This window comes from Panthera pardus, unplaced genomic scaffold, assembly GCF_024362965.1.
Source record: "Panthera pardus isolate Hobbes unplaced genomic scaffold, ASM2436296v1 HiC_scaffold_24, whole genome shotgun sequence".
NCBI lineage: Eukaryota > Metazoa > Chordata > Mammalia > Carnivora > Felidae > Panthera > Panthera pardus.
In genome coordinates, this window is record NW_026526810.1 from 11,362,317 (window position 1) to 11,383,054 (window position 20,738).

The 20,738-nt window shown below is 42.4% G+C and overlaps 1 protein-coding gene across 1 annotated transcript in view; it reads right to left on the reverse strand.

Moving 5' to 3' along the window:
• Nucleotides 1–20,738, reverse strand: part of CERS3 (ceramide synthase 3) — a 106,843-nt gene that overhangs the window by 18,489 nt on the left and 67,616 nt on the right. Inside the window, exon 11 of the mRNA XM_019460107.2 lies at nt 14,733–14,886. Coding sequence (XP_019315652.1) covers nt 14,733–14,886 — 154 coding nt within the window. The remainder of the gene's footprint in view (nt 1–14,732; nt 14,887–20,738) is intronic.

Sequence of the window (20,738 nt, forward strand, 5' to 3'; positions counted from 1 at the left end):
GAGAAATGCAGCTATCTTTGGTTTTTAGAAAGTAGACAATAAATGGAGAGTCATCCACGGACATCTGTCCAGCAGTGGAGAAGACACACAGATACACACATACATGGACTTCTCGACTTTCTAGTGGCTCTCAACCTGAGAGGCAGATCGGAATCACTTATATCAGGGGAAGAAGTCAGTCAAAAATTCCAATGTCCAGGGCCACCTGGGTGGCTCAGTTGGTTAAGCGTCTAACTCTTGGTTTCAGCTCAGGTCATGATATCATAGTTTGTGAGTTCAAGCCCTGCTTCAGGCTCTGTGCCAACAGCCTGGAGCCTGCTTGGGGTTCTCTGTCTCCCTCTCTCTCTCTGCCCTTCCCCACTTTCTCTTTATCTCTCTCAAAAAAATAAGTAAATAAACATTTAAAAAATTCCAATGTCTGGGCCTTGTCTCATAAATCCTGATTTAAATGGTCTGAGTTAGGACCTGGCCATGAGTGTCCTTCTTTAAAGGCTCCACAGGTCATTCTGGTCAGGTGTAGTCAACATAGCTAATGTGTAAAAAGTTCATCTGAAACAAAAAGTGGAAATCCTAGGAGATCTTCTTGTCAGTGTGAGCAGTATACCTCACTCTGTATTTGCCCTAAATATAATCACAATCCTCACCTGATGAAAATATATATCAGGAAAAATAATAAAGACTTTCTTCATGAGATGGTTTATGTAGAATACTCCTTAATTCTTATAACAGACGTCCTAGACAAAAGGTCCTCAGGAACATTTAAGCATCCATCACCAAATGTCCTCTTTTCCATTCTGTTTTTTTAAAAAATTGTTTACATTTATTTATTTTTGATAGACAGAGAGCATAAGTGGGGGAGGGGCAGAGAGAGAAGGAGACACAGAATCCAAAGCAAGCTCCAGGCTCTGAGCTGTCAGCACAGAGCCCAATACAGGGCTCGAACTCACAAACTGCAAGATCATGACCTGAGCCAAAGTCGAATGCTTAACCGACTGAGCCACCTAGGGGCCCCTACTACTTTTCATTCTTAAGCAAAACGTTCAAATGATAAGCTTATTAAGCAAAGTGATGTTTAATAAGAAGGAATATAACTTCCATCACAAATCACCACCATCACCAGACAATCCCCAAATGGAGGAAATGTGACTTGGCCCATGTGAAAAAGACTTAGAGGTTTTAATCAATTTCAAGCTCACTATAAATTAACAATGTAATGTGATTATCAGCAACTCAAAGCAAAACTAGGCTGCATCGATGGAAGTAGAGTTTTCACAAAATGAGACATCAGACCTGCTTTTGTATTAGTCAGACCATGTGTAGAAACTGATGCTCATTTAAAGGAGAATCTGGATAAAATGAAATGAGAGAGGTAGGTGAAAAGGCTCAATAGCATACCTTGGGATGAGGTACAGTTTAAAGAATTGGAGATGTTTAAACATTTTTTTAAGTTTATTTATTTATTTTGAGAGAGAGAAAGTGAGAGGGAGAGAAAGAGAGAGAGTGGAGGAGATGCAGAGAGACAAGAGAGAGAGAGAATCCCAAGCAGGCTCCACACTGTCAGCACAGAGCCTGATGTAGGGCTTGATCTCACGAACCATGAGATCATGACCTGAACCAAAATTGAAAGTCGGACACTTAACTGACTGAGCCACCCAGGTGCTCTAAAAGAATTGGAGATGTTCAATCCACAGAAGCAGAGCCACACGGGTGAGAGTAGGGCATATGGTTGATATCTAATGGCTACCATGCAGTTCTGTGCTGCTAAATGCAGCTTCCATACTGAGACATCATCAAGATTACATGTGAGAATGGAGGAAGAAGTCTATTATTAAAAACGTTTTAAGCACCTGTGTGCAAATGATTTACTTGAGGACTTCTGGGCTTGGAGAACAATCGTAGACTGATTCCACATTTCTCCCTCACTTTCCAAAAACAAATACAGCATCAAATGCCTTCAATTTTCCTGGGGAAGAGAGAACACTGTTTGGGTATCTATAAGAAGAAAAATATATATATACAAATTCGAATGAGCTCCCTCAGCCCTCTAACTTGTGCTGGGAACATGGAGAGGGGAAGGTTGGAAGAATGAGCAGGATGGGTGTATTGACCTAGAAGTGCAGACAAAATCACCTCCAGAAAGAGAAAGGGAAAGTATAAATGCACAGGCTGGGACCTGGTAGTTCATAGCCCTTATTAAAGAGAAGGAGCCCCAAAGTGTACCAGACAGGAAGTGTCACTCTCAGAGAAGCAGAGTTTGTTGGGGAGAATCAGGTATATAAAGAAGATGTGGTACTTGGAGATAAGCAATGAAGGGAAAAAACAAAAAATAAGGATGTCAAACAAAAAACAAACAAACAAAAAACAAAAAATAAGGATGGGGGGCACCTGGGTGGCTCAGTCAGTTAAGTGTCACACTTTGGCCCAGGTCATGATCTCATGGTTTGTGAGTTTGAGCCCTGCATCACTTCAGATCCCCAGTTCTCCGCTCTCTATAACCCTCCCCAGCTTGTTCTCTCTCTCTCTCTCAAAAATAAATAAATACTAAATAATTTAAAAAAAAAATTTTTAAAGACAATAGGTTGGCTTTTGTCCTCTATTGCTCACAAACTGAAAACTTCTTGAGTGGAAAAGGAAAGGTAGTGGGTACAGCCAGCATAGTATAATCAAGCATAACAGTATAATTGAGCATAACACCAGGGGCCCCATGAGAACAGATCACACATGAGAACATATCCCACCATCTGTCTCAGATGCAGGAGGAGAGAAGTACAATGGCTAGTCTAGAGCTGGGAGCTACAACATCCAATGTGGTAGCCATTTGCCACATGTGTCTTTTGAGCAATTGAGTTGTGGTCAGTCCAAATTGAGAAGTGCTGTAAGTGTAAAATCCACACTGGATTTCAAAGACTTAACATGAAAAAAAAAAAGAATGAAAAAGGTCTCATTCCTAGTTTTTTGTATTGACTGCTGAATCACTGTATTAGCTGTAAATATGATTATAATCCTTCCCCGATTAAAATACACACCAGGCAAAAGATACCACAGGCAAAATTGAAATGATAATATTTTGCTTATGTTGTGTTAAATATATTGCTAAAATTAATTTCACCTGTTTCTTACGGTTTTAAATGACACTACTAGAGAACTTAAAATTATATATGTGGCTCACATTATATTTTATTGGACAGCATTGGCCTAGAGGGAAAGATCAGGAGTAAAGAGGAGCTACCTAACAGTTATGCTCATTTGAAAATGAAACAGACTATCTCAGGAAGTGTATAAACTATTGTTATTTAGAAAATAAAATACTGTGACAACTGCTTCTGGCCAGGATGGAAAAACAGGGAATAGATTATCCTAGCATGTTAAACAACTAGAAAGCTGGATAAAATATAAAAATAGTTTTTAGACACTGTTCAAGAAGTAGCTCAGGACTGTGATTCCTGAGAAAAGGAAAATGGAGGAGGGGAGCCGTTCACCTGTCCCAGCATACCATCTTACCATTTCTAAGCTGAAGCACAGTGAAGAAACCAAACAGAGCCCCATGGTGCCACTGAGTTGAGGAAATAGAAATTGGAGTTTACCACCAGGCAGGTATTTGTGGGACAGAATGCTGGAGAGAAGGAAGATATGCAGAGAGAGAGAGAGCTTCAGAGATCTTTAGTGGAATTCCCTTCAGTCTTTGACTCAGCACTGACCAATGTGTGTGTGTGTCAGGAAACTACCAAAGGCCAGGCAAAGAATCACCAGAAAAAAAGTTGAAAAACAACTCCTGGAGCTCATACTGGGGTGGCAGTTTGTTGTCTGCTCAGCAGCCAGAGTGAAAAGAACTCTTTTTAAATTTTTTTTAAAAGTTCTTCTTTCTTTTAATGTTTATTTACTTTTGCGAGAGAGACAGAGACAGAGACAAAGTGCAAGTGGGAGAGGGGCAGATAGAGAAAGACACACACACAGAATTGTAGACTCCAGGCTCTAAGCTGTCAGCACAGAGCCTGATGCAAGGCTTGAACCCATGAACCTTGAGCTCATGACCTGAACCTAAGCCAGATGCCTAACTGACTGAGCCACCCACTTGCTCCTTAATGTTTTTTTTAATTTTAAAATTTTATTATTATTATTTTTTTATATATGGAGAGGGAGTGTGAATGGAGAAGAGTGTTAGAAACAATTCCAAGCTGGCTCCACACTCAGTGTAGAGCCTGATGAGGGGATTGATCCCATGACTCTGGGATCATGACCTGAGCAGAAATCAAGAGTCAGACGCTTAACTGACTGAGCCACCCAGGTGCCCCAAAAAGAACTCTTAGTATATGGACATCAAAGAGAACACTAAGAAGGACTTCACTGTTAATTAATAGCCATCGACCAATGGTTATTCTGGTCTCACACTAACAAAGCTTAAAAACAAGCCTTGAAAGCATCAAACTTATGACAACACCTTGACTGCATATACAAAAACAAAATACACTAGTTGTACTACATACAAAAACACTATTTAAAGGCATACAACAAAATCCAGCATCCAACAATGTAAAATTCAAAACGTCTCACATCTATATTAGTATATGTGCTGCTGAAGTGAGCACTGCCTGGCATCTAATGAAAAATTACCAGGCTTGCAAAGAATTTGGAAAATATGGCACATAACCAAGACAAAATTCTATGAATAGAAACAGAACCAAGAATATCAGAGATGATGGAATTATCAAACAAAGATGTTAAAATGGCTTTTATAAATATGCTCCATATATTCAAGAAAGTAGAGAAAAACACAAACATAGTAAGAAAAAGGGAGGATGCAAAAAAGACCAAAATATAATTTATAGAGATGAAAAATATGATATATGAAATTAAAAAACACACTAGATGGGATTAACTGTTGATCAGACACTACAAAAGAAAAAATGAAAGATTGTGAAGACATAGCAATAGTAATCAGTCAAAATGAAGCCTAGAAGGGAAATAAAAAGACTGAAAATGAACAAAATATCATTGATTTCTGGGCAAATGAAGTGGTCATGCAAGTGCCACAAGAACAGGACAACAGAAGGGATAACAGAAGAAATTTTGAAACATTTGTAGCAATCTAAGTTTGATGAGATCTGGAAACCCACAGGTTCAAGAAGCTCGACAAACTCCAAGCAGAATAAACATTAAAAAAAAAATCTTATCAAGATACATCATGATCAAATTGCTGCAAACCAGTGCTAATGAGAACAATTTTAAAGCAGCCTGCGCCCCCCCCCCCCCTCCGCAACAAAGAGCATATTTGTTTAGAGGAACAAAGATAAAACAGACATTTCATCAGAAAGCATGTGAGGCAAAAGATAATAAAGCAGCTTCTTTAAAGTAGTAAAAAGAAAAAGAAGAAGAAGATAAAGAAAACCGTGGTATCTTAAATCCAGTAAAAATATGAAGAGAGCCAAAAATGGTAAGAATAAAGGGAAATATTAAAAAAGTTAAAATTTTATCATTTTAGAAAATAATTAAATGTTCAAAACAAAAAAATAGCAATATAATAAATGTAATTAATATTTATATGTAGATGTATATTTTCATATATAAACATATGACATTTATTATATATTATTAAAATGCATGACGACAACAGCACAAAGCACAGGAGTAAATAAATAATGCAATAAAATGAAGCCTTTGAAACTTCTATAAAAAACACCGTGTGCTGGGGGAAGAAAACATGATGCACCTCTACAGAAAGGGAAATGGACATATGAACCGATAGGGGTGGTTCTCAAACAGGATGAGAACATCTGGCAACATCTGGAGACATTTCAAGTTGCCACAACTAGGGATGGGATTGCTACCAGCATCTGGCAGGGAGAGGCCAGGGGTGCTGCTAACCACCGTACAGTCCCCAGGACGGCCCCCATGACAAAGAATCATCTGGTTCCAGGGGTCACCAGTGCTACTGTGGAGAAACCCTGAGACAGATGCAGACCTGCCAATTGCAGAGACGCTTCCAGAACACCTATCACTCCTGGGGAGGAACGCAAGTGTGAGTGCCAGGACTGCCTGTAGAAAGTGGGAGCTGGGAGGGCCACCTTCTCCAGGGGTGACGGGGCACAAGTGGAGGAGACACGCAGAGCCACCAGACCTGCCACCTCCAGTGCCTGGCACCCGACACATTTCTAAAGGCTCTCAGAAAGGCCCGGCCTGACTCCAAACCCCACAGGGCAGTGTCTAGGGGTTCAGCCTCCTGCAGCCTCCCCACCTTCCCCTCCAGAAACCTGTGAGTGCCCCTTTCTCACCAGACACTTCAGCAAACTGTTTCAGTGCCTCCTGGATGCCCTAGGGCTTGGTGACTGATCTTCCACAGCTCAGAAAGGACTTTTGGCATGAGAGAAACAAGTGTCTTGCGAGTGGGGGGTGGGGGACAGGAAGTAACTGGAAATGACTGACTAGGAAACCATGGAATGTTTACTGCAATTGTTATAATCAAAGATTTCTCTGCCCCTTGAAGTTTAGAGAGCCATCTCATTCACGTTGGCATTTTATCCTGTAAAGTTATCACTCCCAATGAGAAAACAGAAGGTAAAATAATAAATAAATGACTTTTCCAAGGCCTCACTTCTACGTGTTTGGAGCCCATGCTCTCGGATGCCTAGCCTGCCTATAGAGGTACACGCAGTCCTCTTCGTGGGGACTGCTGTTAGGTTCAGGATGGGGCAGGAAGAGGTGGGAGGCCCTCAGAACCATGGTTCTAAACCCCCAGCCCTGGGGGCTCCAGGAATGTCCTTCTCTGGTATTATCCTTGGTTGAAGAGAGTTGCCTTATCTGGAGTTAAGCTCCCTCCCCACAGCGCAGCCCACATTTAGCGATAGGTTAATGTCAGGGGACAGAGGTCCAGCCTCTTTGCCACAACTGGACATCTCTGGAGGGCCACCCAGCTCTAGGGTTTTCTCTAGGGTTGGCTGAGGCCTTAGCTGTAACAGCACCACCTCTGCTCAGTTCAGCTCCCTTCATCCCCTCACGGATGTGGAGTCCCACAGCACCCCTGAAATCCCCCTGTATGTGCACATGTGTGCATGGTCTCACACACACACACACACACACACACACACACGCAACTGAGTCGGGGAAGCAAGAATGGTACAGAATGCAGGCAGTTTGTTTTCCATCTCCTCTACACCTTCGCTGACCTTTGCCCTTACCTGTTACTCTCTTCTGGACAGCCAGGAGCCTGGGGTCATCCCAGAGCCTGGACTTTCCACACATTCTTCATATCATCTTGTGCCCAGAGAAGTGGGTAAAGGAGATTTCTGAGGGGATGTGCATGTAGATTTAGAGGCTCCTACCAAATCATGACATAAGTAGTCACCCATTATAGCTCCTATAGGATCAGCTCTGACTTTAGCCTGTGACCCCACCACGGCTGGGCCTTGGTGGAATGCTCTAGAGATTTGATTGGTGGTCCCAAATCCAACCATGTGAGTGAGAACAACCAACCCCATTCCCTTGAAAGACATGACCATCATCTCCGGAAATTCTAAAAATGTTATAGAAGTGTACATACAAGCCCAAGTCTCTTGGAACAACACTGAGGCTGAGGTCTGACTGAAATGAAAGTCTCAGAGCTGGCATGCAAAATGGGCTGTGGGACCACAGGAAGAGTGTGTGTGTCCAGTGATGCTCTCTTTAGGATTTCCAGAGTCCACCGTATGTGGCAAGCAGACACAATTTGCAGAAAATAGCCCCCACTGAGAGTCCAGGGTCCCACGGATGGCATACCTGTTATGCCCCAAACAGAACATAGATAAAGGCATCATGATGCTAAGGCCCACGTGATACATCAAAATGAAAATGTTGTACAAATTAATTTATTTTACCCATTATCTATAAACTGAATGAATCTTCGGGAGTAAGGTTTCTTTTGTGTTACATAAAGCTCTCTTCTGAGACTTATGTGGTGGGGGAGGGATGGGGACTGCAGGGAGGCTGTCGCCACAGAGATTTGTGGGATATTAACAGAAACAGTGCACCTCTCCCCCCTACCCCTGTTTTTACCAGGCTCTCTGGCCCAAGAGCCCATTAATAGTACTTTCACATCCTGGTGTGAATGTGTAGATTTATTAGCAAGCCATAAATTGTTCCTGTCTCCTTGTCTAGGCTGATGGAAACAGAAACTCAAGTTCCAGGGGCGCCTGGTGGTGCAGTCAGTTAAGCATCTGACTCTTGATCTCGGCTCAGGTCATGATCTCGGGGTTTGTGAGTTTGAGCCCTGCATTGGGCTCTGCGCTGACAGCATGGAGCCTGCTTGGGATTCTCTCTCCCCTTCTCTCCTCCCCTCCTCCACTTGTGCTTTCTCTCTCTCTCTCAAAATAAACACATAAACTAAAAATAAAAAAGGAGAAACTCAAGTCCCATATAAGATATCTCTGTGTGTACATGTGCTAATGGGCATCTGTGTGTGGCTTTTTCTCTACTAATTAAATGGAGTATCTGTTCTTTTCAGGAATATATAAAATTCAATTCCATTTTCGTGAAATGGTTTTTAAAATCAGGTATGAAAGCTGTCAGAGCATCTTTTATCTCTTCTTATTTAGATCTTCCCCCATCCCTCACCTCCTTTTCAACTTCAGCAAGATATGATCAGTGGTTCAAGGAAACATCCAGGGCCATATTTGGGACAGGGAAAGAAAGGCAGGATTTGAGTGCCTACTGCCATCCTAGGTGGTCTGGTTGTGCCCTGGCATCTGTTCCGAGGCCTCCTAGTCCAGGGCGAAGCAACAGGAATCCTGCTGGAGGCAGAGAGCTGGCAAGAGGCGGGTTTGCTCACAGTCCTCTCAGGATACATTTCCCTTCTGTGATTATCTTAGAGCCATGATGGTTGCCTGTTCTACTCTGATTTCTTTAAACAATTCCACACTTTCAAGTTTCTAAAAACTCAAATTTATGATTGTTTCAAGCCACAGAATCCCATAATGGGGATAGCCCTAGGGAGATTTTCTAAAGAGCATTCTCTATGAAGAGCAGGAATTCATGGATTACTGTCAAGGAGACAATGACAAGTGAGCAAAGTCATGATAAGACTATGAAGTTTGTAGTAAAAGAATGTAGAGAAGAGCATGCTGTGTAACTTCAATTATATAAGGTTTAAGAAAGTCAAAACTAGTCTATGGGGACAGAAATAAGAACAGTGGTTTCTGGGGAGCCTGGGTGGCTCAGTCAGTTGAGCATCCGACTCTTGATTTCAGCTCAGGTCATGATCCCAGAGTCCTGGGATTGAACTCTGTGTCAGGCTCCGAGCAGAGCACAGAGCCTGCTTGGGATTCTCTCTCTCTCTCTCTCTCTCTCTCAAAATAAACAGTGTCTGCCAATGTGGGAATGGGTGATGACCGAAGTAGACGCTAAGAACGTTATAGGGTCAAGGAAATGCTCTACATCTTTCTTTTTTATTATTTTTTTTGATGTTTATTTATTTTTGAAGGAGAGAAAGACAGAGCATGAGTGGGGGAGGAGCAGAGAGAGAGGGAGACACAGAATTCAAGCAGGCTCCAGGCTCTGAGCTGTCAGCCCAGAGCCTCGAACCAGGAGATCATGATCTGAACCAAAGTTGGACGCTCAACCAACTGAGTCACTCAGGAACCCCAAATGTTCTACATCTTAATAGAGTATTGGCCGCTTGGTCTATACATTTACTAAAACTCACCAAACAATAAACAAAAAGATAATGAAATTTGTGAGGACTGAGTGTACATCCACTGAATGCACACGCAGGGAAATACATATAAACACACACATATTAAATACATATCACTCATGTTAGGAGGACGTACATTCACAAACACAGAGCTGCTGCAGAGGCAGGAGAGCACAGCACATGAGCAACATGGGCTGTGAAGTCTCAAGCTTTGCAGGCATGAACCCCACTCCCATGTGACCTTGGGTAAGTCATGTAACTTCGTCACTCACCCCCCTCTCTTCCTCTAGGAAACACAGAGCACAGTTTGATGTGCAAGGGAGTGGTACACTGCAGTACAGTGGGAAGGACTTGAGGAGGGGGTCATGGTGTCCTGGTGGATGCGTCGTGGTCTCTCCCAGTTCTGCAAGTCTATTTCACGGCTCGGCTGAATGTAGTGTGTGGAAGAAGATTCAAATTTGAAATTCCTTAAGCCAAGCAACTTTGCATGGTTACTTTTTACAAGTTTATAAACTCTACTGTTGCTTCTTCAATAGATTGTTGTAGGGTTTTTAAAATGTTTTTTAGTGTTTATTTATTTTTGAGAGAGAGAGAAAGAGAGGGAGCATGTGTGCGCGTGTGCATGCGAGCAGGGGAGGGGAAGATAGAGAAGGAGAGAGAGAGAATCCTGAGCAGGCTTCGTGCTGCCAGTACAGAATCTGATGCAGGGCTTGAACTCAAGAACCATGAGATCATGGCCTGAGCCAAAGTCAGAGCCACCCAGGTGCCCCCAATAGATTGGTAAAGTAGTTAATCTATATAAATACTTGGAACTATGGAAATGTAAACTGATAGCATTTTTATAATACGCTATTTTAACCGCCAGCCTTTGTGATATTTCACCTCTTGTCCAGCAAAGGGCAGGTTTTACATCCACTGCTAACTACCATGAAAAGAGACCTAGACGTTTCCTAGATGTTACAAATTTTGTATTTCTTCCCCAACATGCTGATATCGGAGTGTGTCAAAAAGGATCATCAGAATGTGAGTCCCGAAAGTTGTCTGGCAGAAGACAGCTTAGCAAGGGCTCATGGGAGCCCTTGGACTGACGCCTGACTCAGCTGCGGCATTATCTAAGTGGAAGGGAGGGAGGGTTTGACTGACAGCCAAGTGCCAGGCTACCTGGAAGTCACAGGCTCTCCATGACTTGGCACAAAGAACCTGAGTTAGTAGTAATAATGGTAATGACAATGGTAGCTGACATTATCATGTGCTTGCCATGTGCCAGATGCTGTTCTAAGGGCTTTATACTACAAGGCAGGTGTTAATATCACCACCTCCATTTTATAGGTGGAGAAACTCAGGCAATCGATGGAAGTAATATCCCTAAGATCACACAGCCAGCAAATGAGAAAGCAGAGATTTGAATCTACACAGAGCCTGCTTCACAAGGAAGTGATTTGAAACTAAAAAAGTAAATACAAAACATGTTCTTATGTTTTCAGAACGTTCAAGCACAAGTTAAAGGATTCGTGCTGGGTTTTATTCTATTATCTTGATGACTCAAGTTGTTTTATGGACTATTTTTTTACCCCCTACAAGTATTTTAAATTAATTTTCTGGTTATTTCAAAGCAACAATAATTAGAAAAGGCAGAGTATTACATGTTAAGAGACCCACGTTCTAGTCTCAGCTTTGCCATAAACTTACTATGTGACTTTGGTCGAGGCCTCAGTTTCCCCTATTTCTGAGAGGGTTCCCTTCTTTAACTAAGAGTTCACCGCACATAAAGTGTCATCTCTGAACTGAAGAGACGCTGCCTGTCCGGAGAAGATGGCTGGGGCAGGTTGCCAGGGGCCAGTTTCCCTGTCCTGGCTGTGACGGCTGCGTGCAATGCTCCTCCCTTTGCATTTTGGCTGTGCACCAGCCTAAGATGTCAGAGAGACATGCTTGAGTTGGCCAGCACCCCGTGTGATATTTAGAAAGAAGAAAATAAAACCAGGATGATGATCAAATTCTCTGAAGTAATACTAAACGAAAGCATGCCACCCTCCTTCCAACTTCCTCTGAAAGCACTTCTCGTGTTTGCAAAGAGAATGACAAGACGGATGTATCAGCCTGTCATACTTCCCAATGTGATGTGTGGGCTGGTAGTTCCTCACAACCCCCCCCCCCCCCCCCCCCCCCAGTTTAGAGGAACCACTTCGGTTCCTCTGTTGCTTTAAGGTCTTCAACAACAGGAGCAAACGGTAGAAGGTTTTCATTCGTCATACTCGTGCAGTGACCCTACTATTTAGGGAAAATAAGGTATGGATATTTCCAAAATTGCTATTTTTAGGATGTATAATCACTTTTGTCTTGCCAGCCTACCAGGCAAATCCGTGGAGGCCACAAAAAGGTTAATAAACAATTTTGTGACTTTCCACGCCTGTGTGGTTTGTTCCCTTGAATGACGTATTTATTTGCATATTCAAAACTACTCATTAAAGGCCTAGAAGCTTAAAAAGACAAATTCCCAACCTCTGTTACAAGATTTGAAAGACATTTGAAGAGGCCTGAGAACTTCTGCAATTCCCTTTTTTAATATCCAAGAATTAGTCACCTTAGTAACAACTGAGGTGTACATTAAATGCTAACTACGTATTAAATAGAGTTGAAAACTGACTTGTTAGTTGTTCCTCTAAGAATGTCAACTCCCACCTTTATCTGTCTCCTCCCCCTTTGCAATGCAACTGTGCCTTCAAATAGCATTCTTTAAAAGGCACTTTACGGCTTTGGAGGAATAAGCTGATTTCACAGCCAGTTTTGCCACCGCTATGGAAAACAGAGTGTGCATGCAAGCCAGCTGAAGTCATAAGAACTTCAGGGATTAGGGCTGCAGGGGCCTCCACTACTGCTGTCAAAATGCAATTGGAAACAGCTTTTCCAAAGTACAGCATGAGAAATCGGGAATTCCTGTCCACGGCTCCCCAACGCACTGGGTTTTTAATCAGGCCTGGTACAACACATTAGAGGTCAGAAATATGAAAAATTATGCTGAAACCAAACAAGAGTACCTTCTGGTCTCCAAGTTTTGTTCTGCTTGGATCCCTTCCAGGCCTGTAATTATTGTCACTCACCAGCCATTAAGGGAACCGTTTCTGCCTAGGGACGGGCGCTCCAGGAAGGCTTGACTCAGTGGTGGGACAGGCTCAGTTCAGTGGCCTGCCTTCCTTCCAGCCCCTGGATGTGCAAATTGTCTAAAGACTCAACTTCTTAACCTTATCTCAGTTCCTTTAACTTTATCAGTCGCTCAGAGGTAAAATAACTTTTGCAGAGGTCAGGAGAAAACTATTTAGAATATTAATAAACTAGAATATTTGGATGAAAGTTGTTTGTTTGTTTGTTTGTTTGTTTGTTTGTTTGTTTGTTTGTTTTTTCCTGGGCATTCCTACTTAAGGGAAAGAGTCCACTCTCAAGAAAACAAGTTCAAGTCAGTAATTTATTTAAACAAACAAACTCTACTTTCAGAATCTGGTTTGAGATTAATCCAGATGCAATTTCCTATACCTCTGTCTAGATCTAGAAGCTAAGAGAGGGTAGAAAACCCAGAGGTCGATTATCGCAATGTCCATTTCATTTGTCAACTCTTCAATAATCTTTGAGGCACATTTACTAAAATAGGAAAACAAATGAATTGGACGGTTGATCAAAATGTGAGCTTATCAGATAAATTGACAGGATACCAGTTACATTACAAGCCACTCCCTCTGATGATACAGTGTCATACTACACATGAATGGTGACACCAAAAATGGGCCCACTGTAACTTCCACCTTGAAAGATCCTTAATTAAAACTCCCTTAAAAGTATGATTTCCAGGGGCACTTGGGTGGCTGAATCTTAAGTGTCTGACTCCTGATTTTGGTTCAGGTCATGATCTCACGGTTTGTGAGATCAAGCCCCACATCTGGCTCTGCATAGACAGCACAGAGCCTGCTTGAGATTTTCTCTCTGCCCCTCTCCTGCTCTCTCTCCCTCAAAATAAATAAATAAATAAACATTTTTTTTTTTAAAGTATGATTTCCAGACAAAGAAGGAACTATGATTTTATTTTATTTATTTATTCTTTTACTTGCCTTAAAGGCTCAAGTCAAATTCTGTCTATTCGATAAAACTTTCCCTGGTTCCCCCCCTGGAGTCAACTAGTTTCTGTCTTCCACAATATAGGTGGTCACTAGTAGGTAAATATGCCCCCCACCCCAGATGCTGGGTTGTTTCCCCAATGGCAGTAATCATATCTTACTCATTTTGGAAGCCTTTCCCACCCCTGTTCTAGGATTAAATCCCAGAACTGAATTCAAAACAAACAAACAAAAACTTCTATTGTCTAAAATGTATTATTAATTTGTTATTACTTAGAGAAGAAGCTGTTTTCAGAGAAAAAGCATAGCCAAATGACAGACAATATTTCAGATGTAGGAGAAAGCTCAGAGGGAGAGCATTATGTGCAAATTGAGTGTTCAGTGAAGGTAACCGTAAGGCTCTGAAATACTACTCAACTTTCACAATAAAGCTTACCCCAAACCAGACCAAATTTAGACTTATTAGGACACTCTTTAAAATTCAACAACCAAGGGGCACTTGGGTGGCTCAGTTGGTTGAGGGTTTGACTCTTGATTTCTGCTCGGGTCATAGTCCCAATGCCGTGGGATTGAGCCCTGCATCGGGCTCTGCGCTGAGTGTGGAGCCTGCTTGGGATTCTTTCTCCCTCTCTCTCCCTCTGCTCCTCTCCCCTGTTCATGCTTGTGCTCTCTCAAATAAATAAAAATAAAAATAAATTAAGAAGCAGCAATCAATATTTGGATAAAAGTTTTATAAAAATTACTTGTCTAATAATAAAAGCAATTTTTTAAAAGCACCTTAGAGACCTACTTAATGGAAAAGATAGTTACCTTTTAGATACATTTTAATCAATAATGATCAAATCAAGAAAATATAAAGAATTCTGGTTAACTATTAATTAACTAGAAAGTTCCACCACCTGGGCCTCACCTTCAATCTAGCAATGAAATCTACTCGTTAAGAACAGTAAGACTCAGACAGCCCTTACCTTCATGAATATACATCTTTTGAGCATCTTCAGGATGAAGTAACACCAGTAGAGGTGAAGGGCTTGCAGGACCATGAGCTGGAGGTTGAGGAAGATGTATGAAAAGAAAGGCTCAAGGTAGTGCAGAGGAAGGATCAGCGTGCAATATAAAATCCTAAAAAAAACAGAGAAAAGTATTTCATTAAAAAGCACTTGTGAATTTTCAGTGAGAAAATAAATACTTTTTCTCCCAAGGCATACAACATTTAATTCATTTCTAACCACGTCCAGGAAATCCTCAAGGGAAAACAGTATACTAACATTACCTTTTGTATCACTGGCGAGCCACACACACAAAAATACAGTCTGCCTCTTGGGAGAAAAGTTAAAGCAAATGGAATTTTTATTGTCACACTGCCTCCACTCCAAAGTTTCTGTACCTGGGTTTCCTCTTTGCAAACAGAAGAGCATACAGAACCCTACTAGGCTTCCCGGGATTTGTAGAACAAATAGGATAATGCATGTTTACATGGAGTTATAATTGCCTTATAACACAATCTCATTTATTTGACAGAAAAGGTGAATGGGGGATTTTATGAAAGTAAATTTTCCAATAAGAGAGGCTTTTAAAGAAGCAATGATTCTATTACTTCCACTTTCTGAAGTGAACTGAATACTTTATTGATTTCATGAGCAGACTCCCGGGCATCATTGGAACTGCCCTTGATGACCCAGAATGCACAGTGCCTTCAGATACAACTACAGTGTGAAGGGCTACCTGTTTCCTTCCCAAACTTCATATACTACCATGATCTTAGAGTTTCTGGATAGGTTGACTTGTAAGTATATTATTCTAATTATAAAAATAATCTAAGGGCATCTGGGTGGTTCAGTTAGTTAAACATCTGACTTCAGCTCAGGTCATGATCTCATGGTTTGTGAGTTCAAGCCCTGCATCAGGCTCTCTGCTTTCAGCACAGAGCCAGCTTCAGATCCTCTGCTCCCCCCCTCTCGGCCCCTCCCCTACTTGTTCTCTCTCTCCCTCTCTCTTGCTCTCTTTCTCTCTCTCTCTCAAAACAAATAAATTTTAAAAAATCTATTCATGAGGCATCTAGTTGGCTCAGCCAGTTAGGTATGCAACTCCTGATTTCGGCTCAGGTCATGAACTTGCAGTTCATGAGTTCAAGACCCAGGTCAGGGTCTGGACTGACAGCTCAGAGCCTGGAGCCTGATTCGGATTCTGTGTCTCCCTCTCTCTCTGTTCCTTCTCCCGATTTTCCTCTGTCTCTCTCAAAAACAAACAAACAAACAAAAAAACAAATTTAAAAAAAGTAATTAAATGAACTCTAAACTCTGTATAACAAAGATAATAGCCATTTATCCATTTTATGTATGCCAATCATTTTTAGACACTTAGGAATTATAGAAAAATATAAAGAGGGAAACTAAAAGTCACCTAAAATCTCACAACTCACAGGTAACCCAGTACATTTTGGTAAACGTAACTGAAGTCATTGCTCCTAAAAATACATTCTTTAAGTCTTTAAGTCTTTTTTCCCCTTCCTCATCATCACATAATTTTATATAACAGAAACACACTTTGCATGTGATTTTTAAAAATTTTTTTTAATGTTTATTTATTTTTGAGACAGAGACAAAGCATGAACGGGGGAGGGTCAGAGAGAGAGGGAGACACAGAATCAGAAGCAGGCTCCAGGCTCTGAGCTGTCAGCACAGAGCCCAACGTGGGGCTCAAACCCACAAACCGCGAGATCATGACCTGAGCCGAAGTAGGACGCGTAACCGACTGAGCCACCCAGGCGCCCCTGCATGTGATTTTGTATCCTGCTTTTATGACTAAATGATATGATACAGAGAGATTTCCATGTCAATGACTCTATCTATATATCAGGGATCAGCAAACATTTTTGTAAAAGGACGGATAATAAATAATTTAGGCCTCTGGGCCATTTGGTTACAGTTACAACTACTCAACTCTGCCACTGTAGTGTGAAAGCAGCCGTAGAAATATATCAACTAGTGGGTGTGGCTGTGGGCCAATAAAACTTTATTAACAAAAATAGTCACTGGGCTGGATTTGGCCTGTGAGCCAGAGTTTGCCAACCCCTACTATATGCCATCCTCTAAACAGCTGCACAGAAATCTATTTACAGGTATCATAATTTATCTAATCCCTTATTGATAGCTATTTGTTTCCAAAGTTTCATTACATTATGGAGAATACTGTAAGAATTACTTGTAAAGATATTTTGATAGAACCATTTGATTATTAGAATGGCTAAAATCCTTAATCAGAAAGTATACTCATTTTACATTTTAGAATATGTTACAGGACTGCTTTCTAGAAGACCATACCAGTTTATAGTCTTGCATTCAATGTATGAGGGTACCTGCTTCCTTAGATCTTGAGCAACATTGTACTCTGTCAGCCTCTACCTAAAAGAACATCACATTGTTTGTTTTGGTTTTTTTTTTTAATTTTTTTAACATTTTATTTATTTTTGAGACAGAGAGAGAGAGCGCATGAACAGGGGAGGGTCAGAGAAAGAGGGAGACACAGAATCCGAAACAGGCTCCAGGCTCTGAGCTGTCAGCACAGAGCCCGACGCGGGGCTCGAACCCACGGACCGCGAGATCATGACCTGAGCCGAAGTCGGACGCTCAACTGACTGAGCCACCCAGGCGCCCCAAGAACATCACATTGTTTATAGTTACATTTGTATTTTTTGTGAAATGAATATACGTGTATATATATTTATATTTTATTTGGTTACTTTGATTTATACATTGGTGAACTGCTTCTTCATGGTATCTGTCCATTTTTCTATTGGGGTGTTTACTTTTTCTGTTGACTCATAAATGTTCTTTACATATCAAGCACAACATTATTTTTAAAATCATATTAAATATCATCACATAGTCTGATTCCTTCAACCTTGTTTATTTTTTTTTTGGGCGGGGGTGGCAAATCAGCTTCTAAAATATTTTTGTAACCAAATTTATCAATTTTTGCCTTTATAGGTAGCCTCCATGTTATACTTTAAAAGGCCTTTCTCACCTCCATCATTATAAACTATATTTTCCCGTATGTTCTTTCTTTTTTTTTTAATTTTTAATGTTTATTTTTGAGACAGAGACAGAGCATGAGTGGGGGAGGGACAGAGAGAGAGGGAGACACAGAATCCGAAGCAGGCTCCAGGTTCTAAGCTGTTAGCACAGAGCCCAAAGTGGGGCTTGAACTCACAGACTGGGAGATCATGACCCGAGCTGAAGTTGGACACTTAACTGACTGAGCCACCCAGGTGCCCCTCCTATATGTTCTTAACATAACCGGCTCTACCGCTTAAAATCCTGGTTCTATGTAACCTTGATCCACTTCTCTGTGCATTTTCTCAATTGTAAAATGGAAGCAATGATTATCTACTTTATTCATTCAATAAATATTTATTGAGCACCTACCAAAGTGCTACTTGGCACTTCATAGGAGCCAGGAATGTAGCAATGAATAAAACAGACCCAAATCCCTGAAGTGCTAAGGCTCACATTCTGGGGCCTGCATTCACAGGGATTTCAGGAAAGAATGTACAGAAAGCCTCTTTGTCATTCTGATTTGCTGGATCTTTGGGGAATTGTGTGCCTTTTTCTGTACTCTCTCAGCCTAGAATGTCCTCACCTATTCCCTTTTATTTTTTTAATTTTTTAAAATGTTTTATTTATTTTTGAGACAGAGAGAGACAGAGAGAGACAGAGAGAGAGAGAGAGAGAGTAAGCAGGGGAGGAGCAGAGAGAGAGGGAGACACAGAGAATCTGAAACAGGCTCCAGGCTCCAAGCTGTCAGCACAGAGCTTGACACGGGGTTCGAATGGTGACCTGAGCCAAATCATGACCTGAGCCGAAGTCAGATTCTTTTTTAACGTTTATTTATTTTTGAGACGGAGAGAGACTGAGCATGAATGGGGGAGGGTCAGAGAGAGGGAGACACAGAATCTGAAACAGGCTCCAGGCTCTGAGCTGTCAGCACAGAGCCCGACGCGGGGCTTGAACTCACGGACCGAGAGATCATGACCTGAGCCGAAGTCGGCCGCCCAACCGACTGAGCCACCCAGGCGCCCAGCCCTTCCCATCTTCAGCTAAAACTCTTTTCACCCATCAAAGCAAGCACGGGAGCCTCTGTAACAAGTCTCGGTGCTGTTCTGATCACCTCTGAATGTATAGTATTTCTCTAGGCTCCCCCACTACCTCCTCCTTTAGAGCGTTTGGCCTGATTCATTCAACCTGCCTTGTACTAATAGATGCTTGTACGTCTTCATCTCTGTGCCCTCCCTTCACCTGTTCCAGGGGCTTGCTCCTTACTAGGTCCCCGATAGGGATTTGTCAGTATCAAAAACGGTAAAGGAAACTACTCAAAAGCATCCACTTTACAGATTCTACCAGGGAATGTGAATAATGCAGTTACTCATTGTGATCCATGCAAAGGAAAGAAAAAGGGTTCTGACTGACCTGCGATTTCCCTATTTCTCTATTCTTAAAGGGAAGACACAGAAAAGAGGGTTCTGGTTGGAAGGAACCACATGTACAGGGCCCTTGGGTGGGAGGCATCATGGAAAAGTCAAGGGCTAAAACAAGACCGGTGCAGCTTAAGGGAGAGGACCGTTAGAGGGGGGCGGTGTGAGATGCCAGTGGAGAGTTGAATGGAGGCATCTCATGTTGGCCTTGCATGTCATGGCATCAGGAAGCTTTGCTGGATGTAGAAAGGGGAGTGATACGCTAGGACTAAACTCAGCAGAGAGGATTCCCGGGCTGAGGCCATTCCGGGGCTGTTTTCTTGCCTCATAACCTGAGCACATGTCACTGAGCTTCCTGGTCCTGGGACAGGGTGGAAGTCACCCCCTACCCCTGTGACAGGGAGGCTCCAGGGGGACACACAGCCAGCTTTGCAAACTGTGGAGTCCTAGAAATGGAGGAGACTACCATTAAAATGCAAATGCCTTCTGAGAGAGCTGCAGAGAGGAGAGAGACAAGGCGTGGGCTCTGGAGCCTGGTAGATTAGGATCATGTCTCTCCTGCTGTCTTCAGCGAGTTACAGAACTGCTCTGGGCATAGTTTCTTCTGTCAGATCAAAACAACACCACTCCCCTCGTCAGACTGTCATGAGGGTTAGAGGAGTTGACAAATGGGAAGAGCTTAGCATACAGGAAGCACTCGAAAAATGGTAGCTGGGACTATTACTGTCACTACTGTTGTGAGGATGACTGCTTTTCCACCCACCCGTTCCCACTACAGGTGGCTTATGGGGTGGGAGGGGAGTACAGCTCCCTGGGCTGGAGTTTCTGCTTAGGGAGAGGAGGGGGGAGCCACTCAGGAGAGGGAGAGGAGCTCCAGAGGAGTGGGGACGCTGTGCTGCCAGAATATTCTCTGCAGGAGGACAGAGGGGACAGAAGTGGAGAGGAGCTCCAAAGGGGGTGGCCACCGTGGCCCCAGGGACAGCAGGTTTGGGGGCTGTGGTTACATTTTCAGGACCTCCTTCTGTTGGTCTCAGGGTGCTCACTAAGGATGGTCCAGTCTCTCAATCCCAATTTCTTCTCCTCCTTTGCTAAAAGAAGAATGGGAGGAAGGGAAAAATAAACACTTTGTCCTCCTCAGTTTTGTCCCAAACACATGTGTGTCATGTGTGCTGGCACATGAATGAGCATGCCAACACCTGTTTACCTTCCGGGCTACATGGAATTTCTCACTTCACAGGGGATGCCCCAAGACCGCTGCGCTCCTGGATTCCTGGAGCCACTTTGTTCCGTCCACCGCCTTTAATCTGTCCAAACGGTGGCAGGAGTACCACGCCCCGGGATTGCGAACCTTGGCTTTTCCCCGCTTTGGTTCTGTTTCCCATCTCCACTCTACGGCAATCAGTGCAGCTTTGGTGGCTTGAAAAGATCACATTGCTGGTATAAATAGTAGCTGGTTTTGCTGGGCTAGATAAGGCAGCCACCACAAGTTGTATTTTCCTAA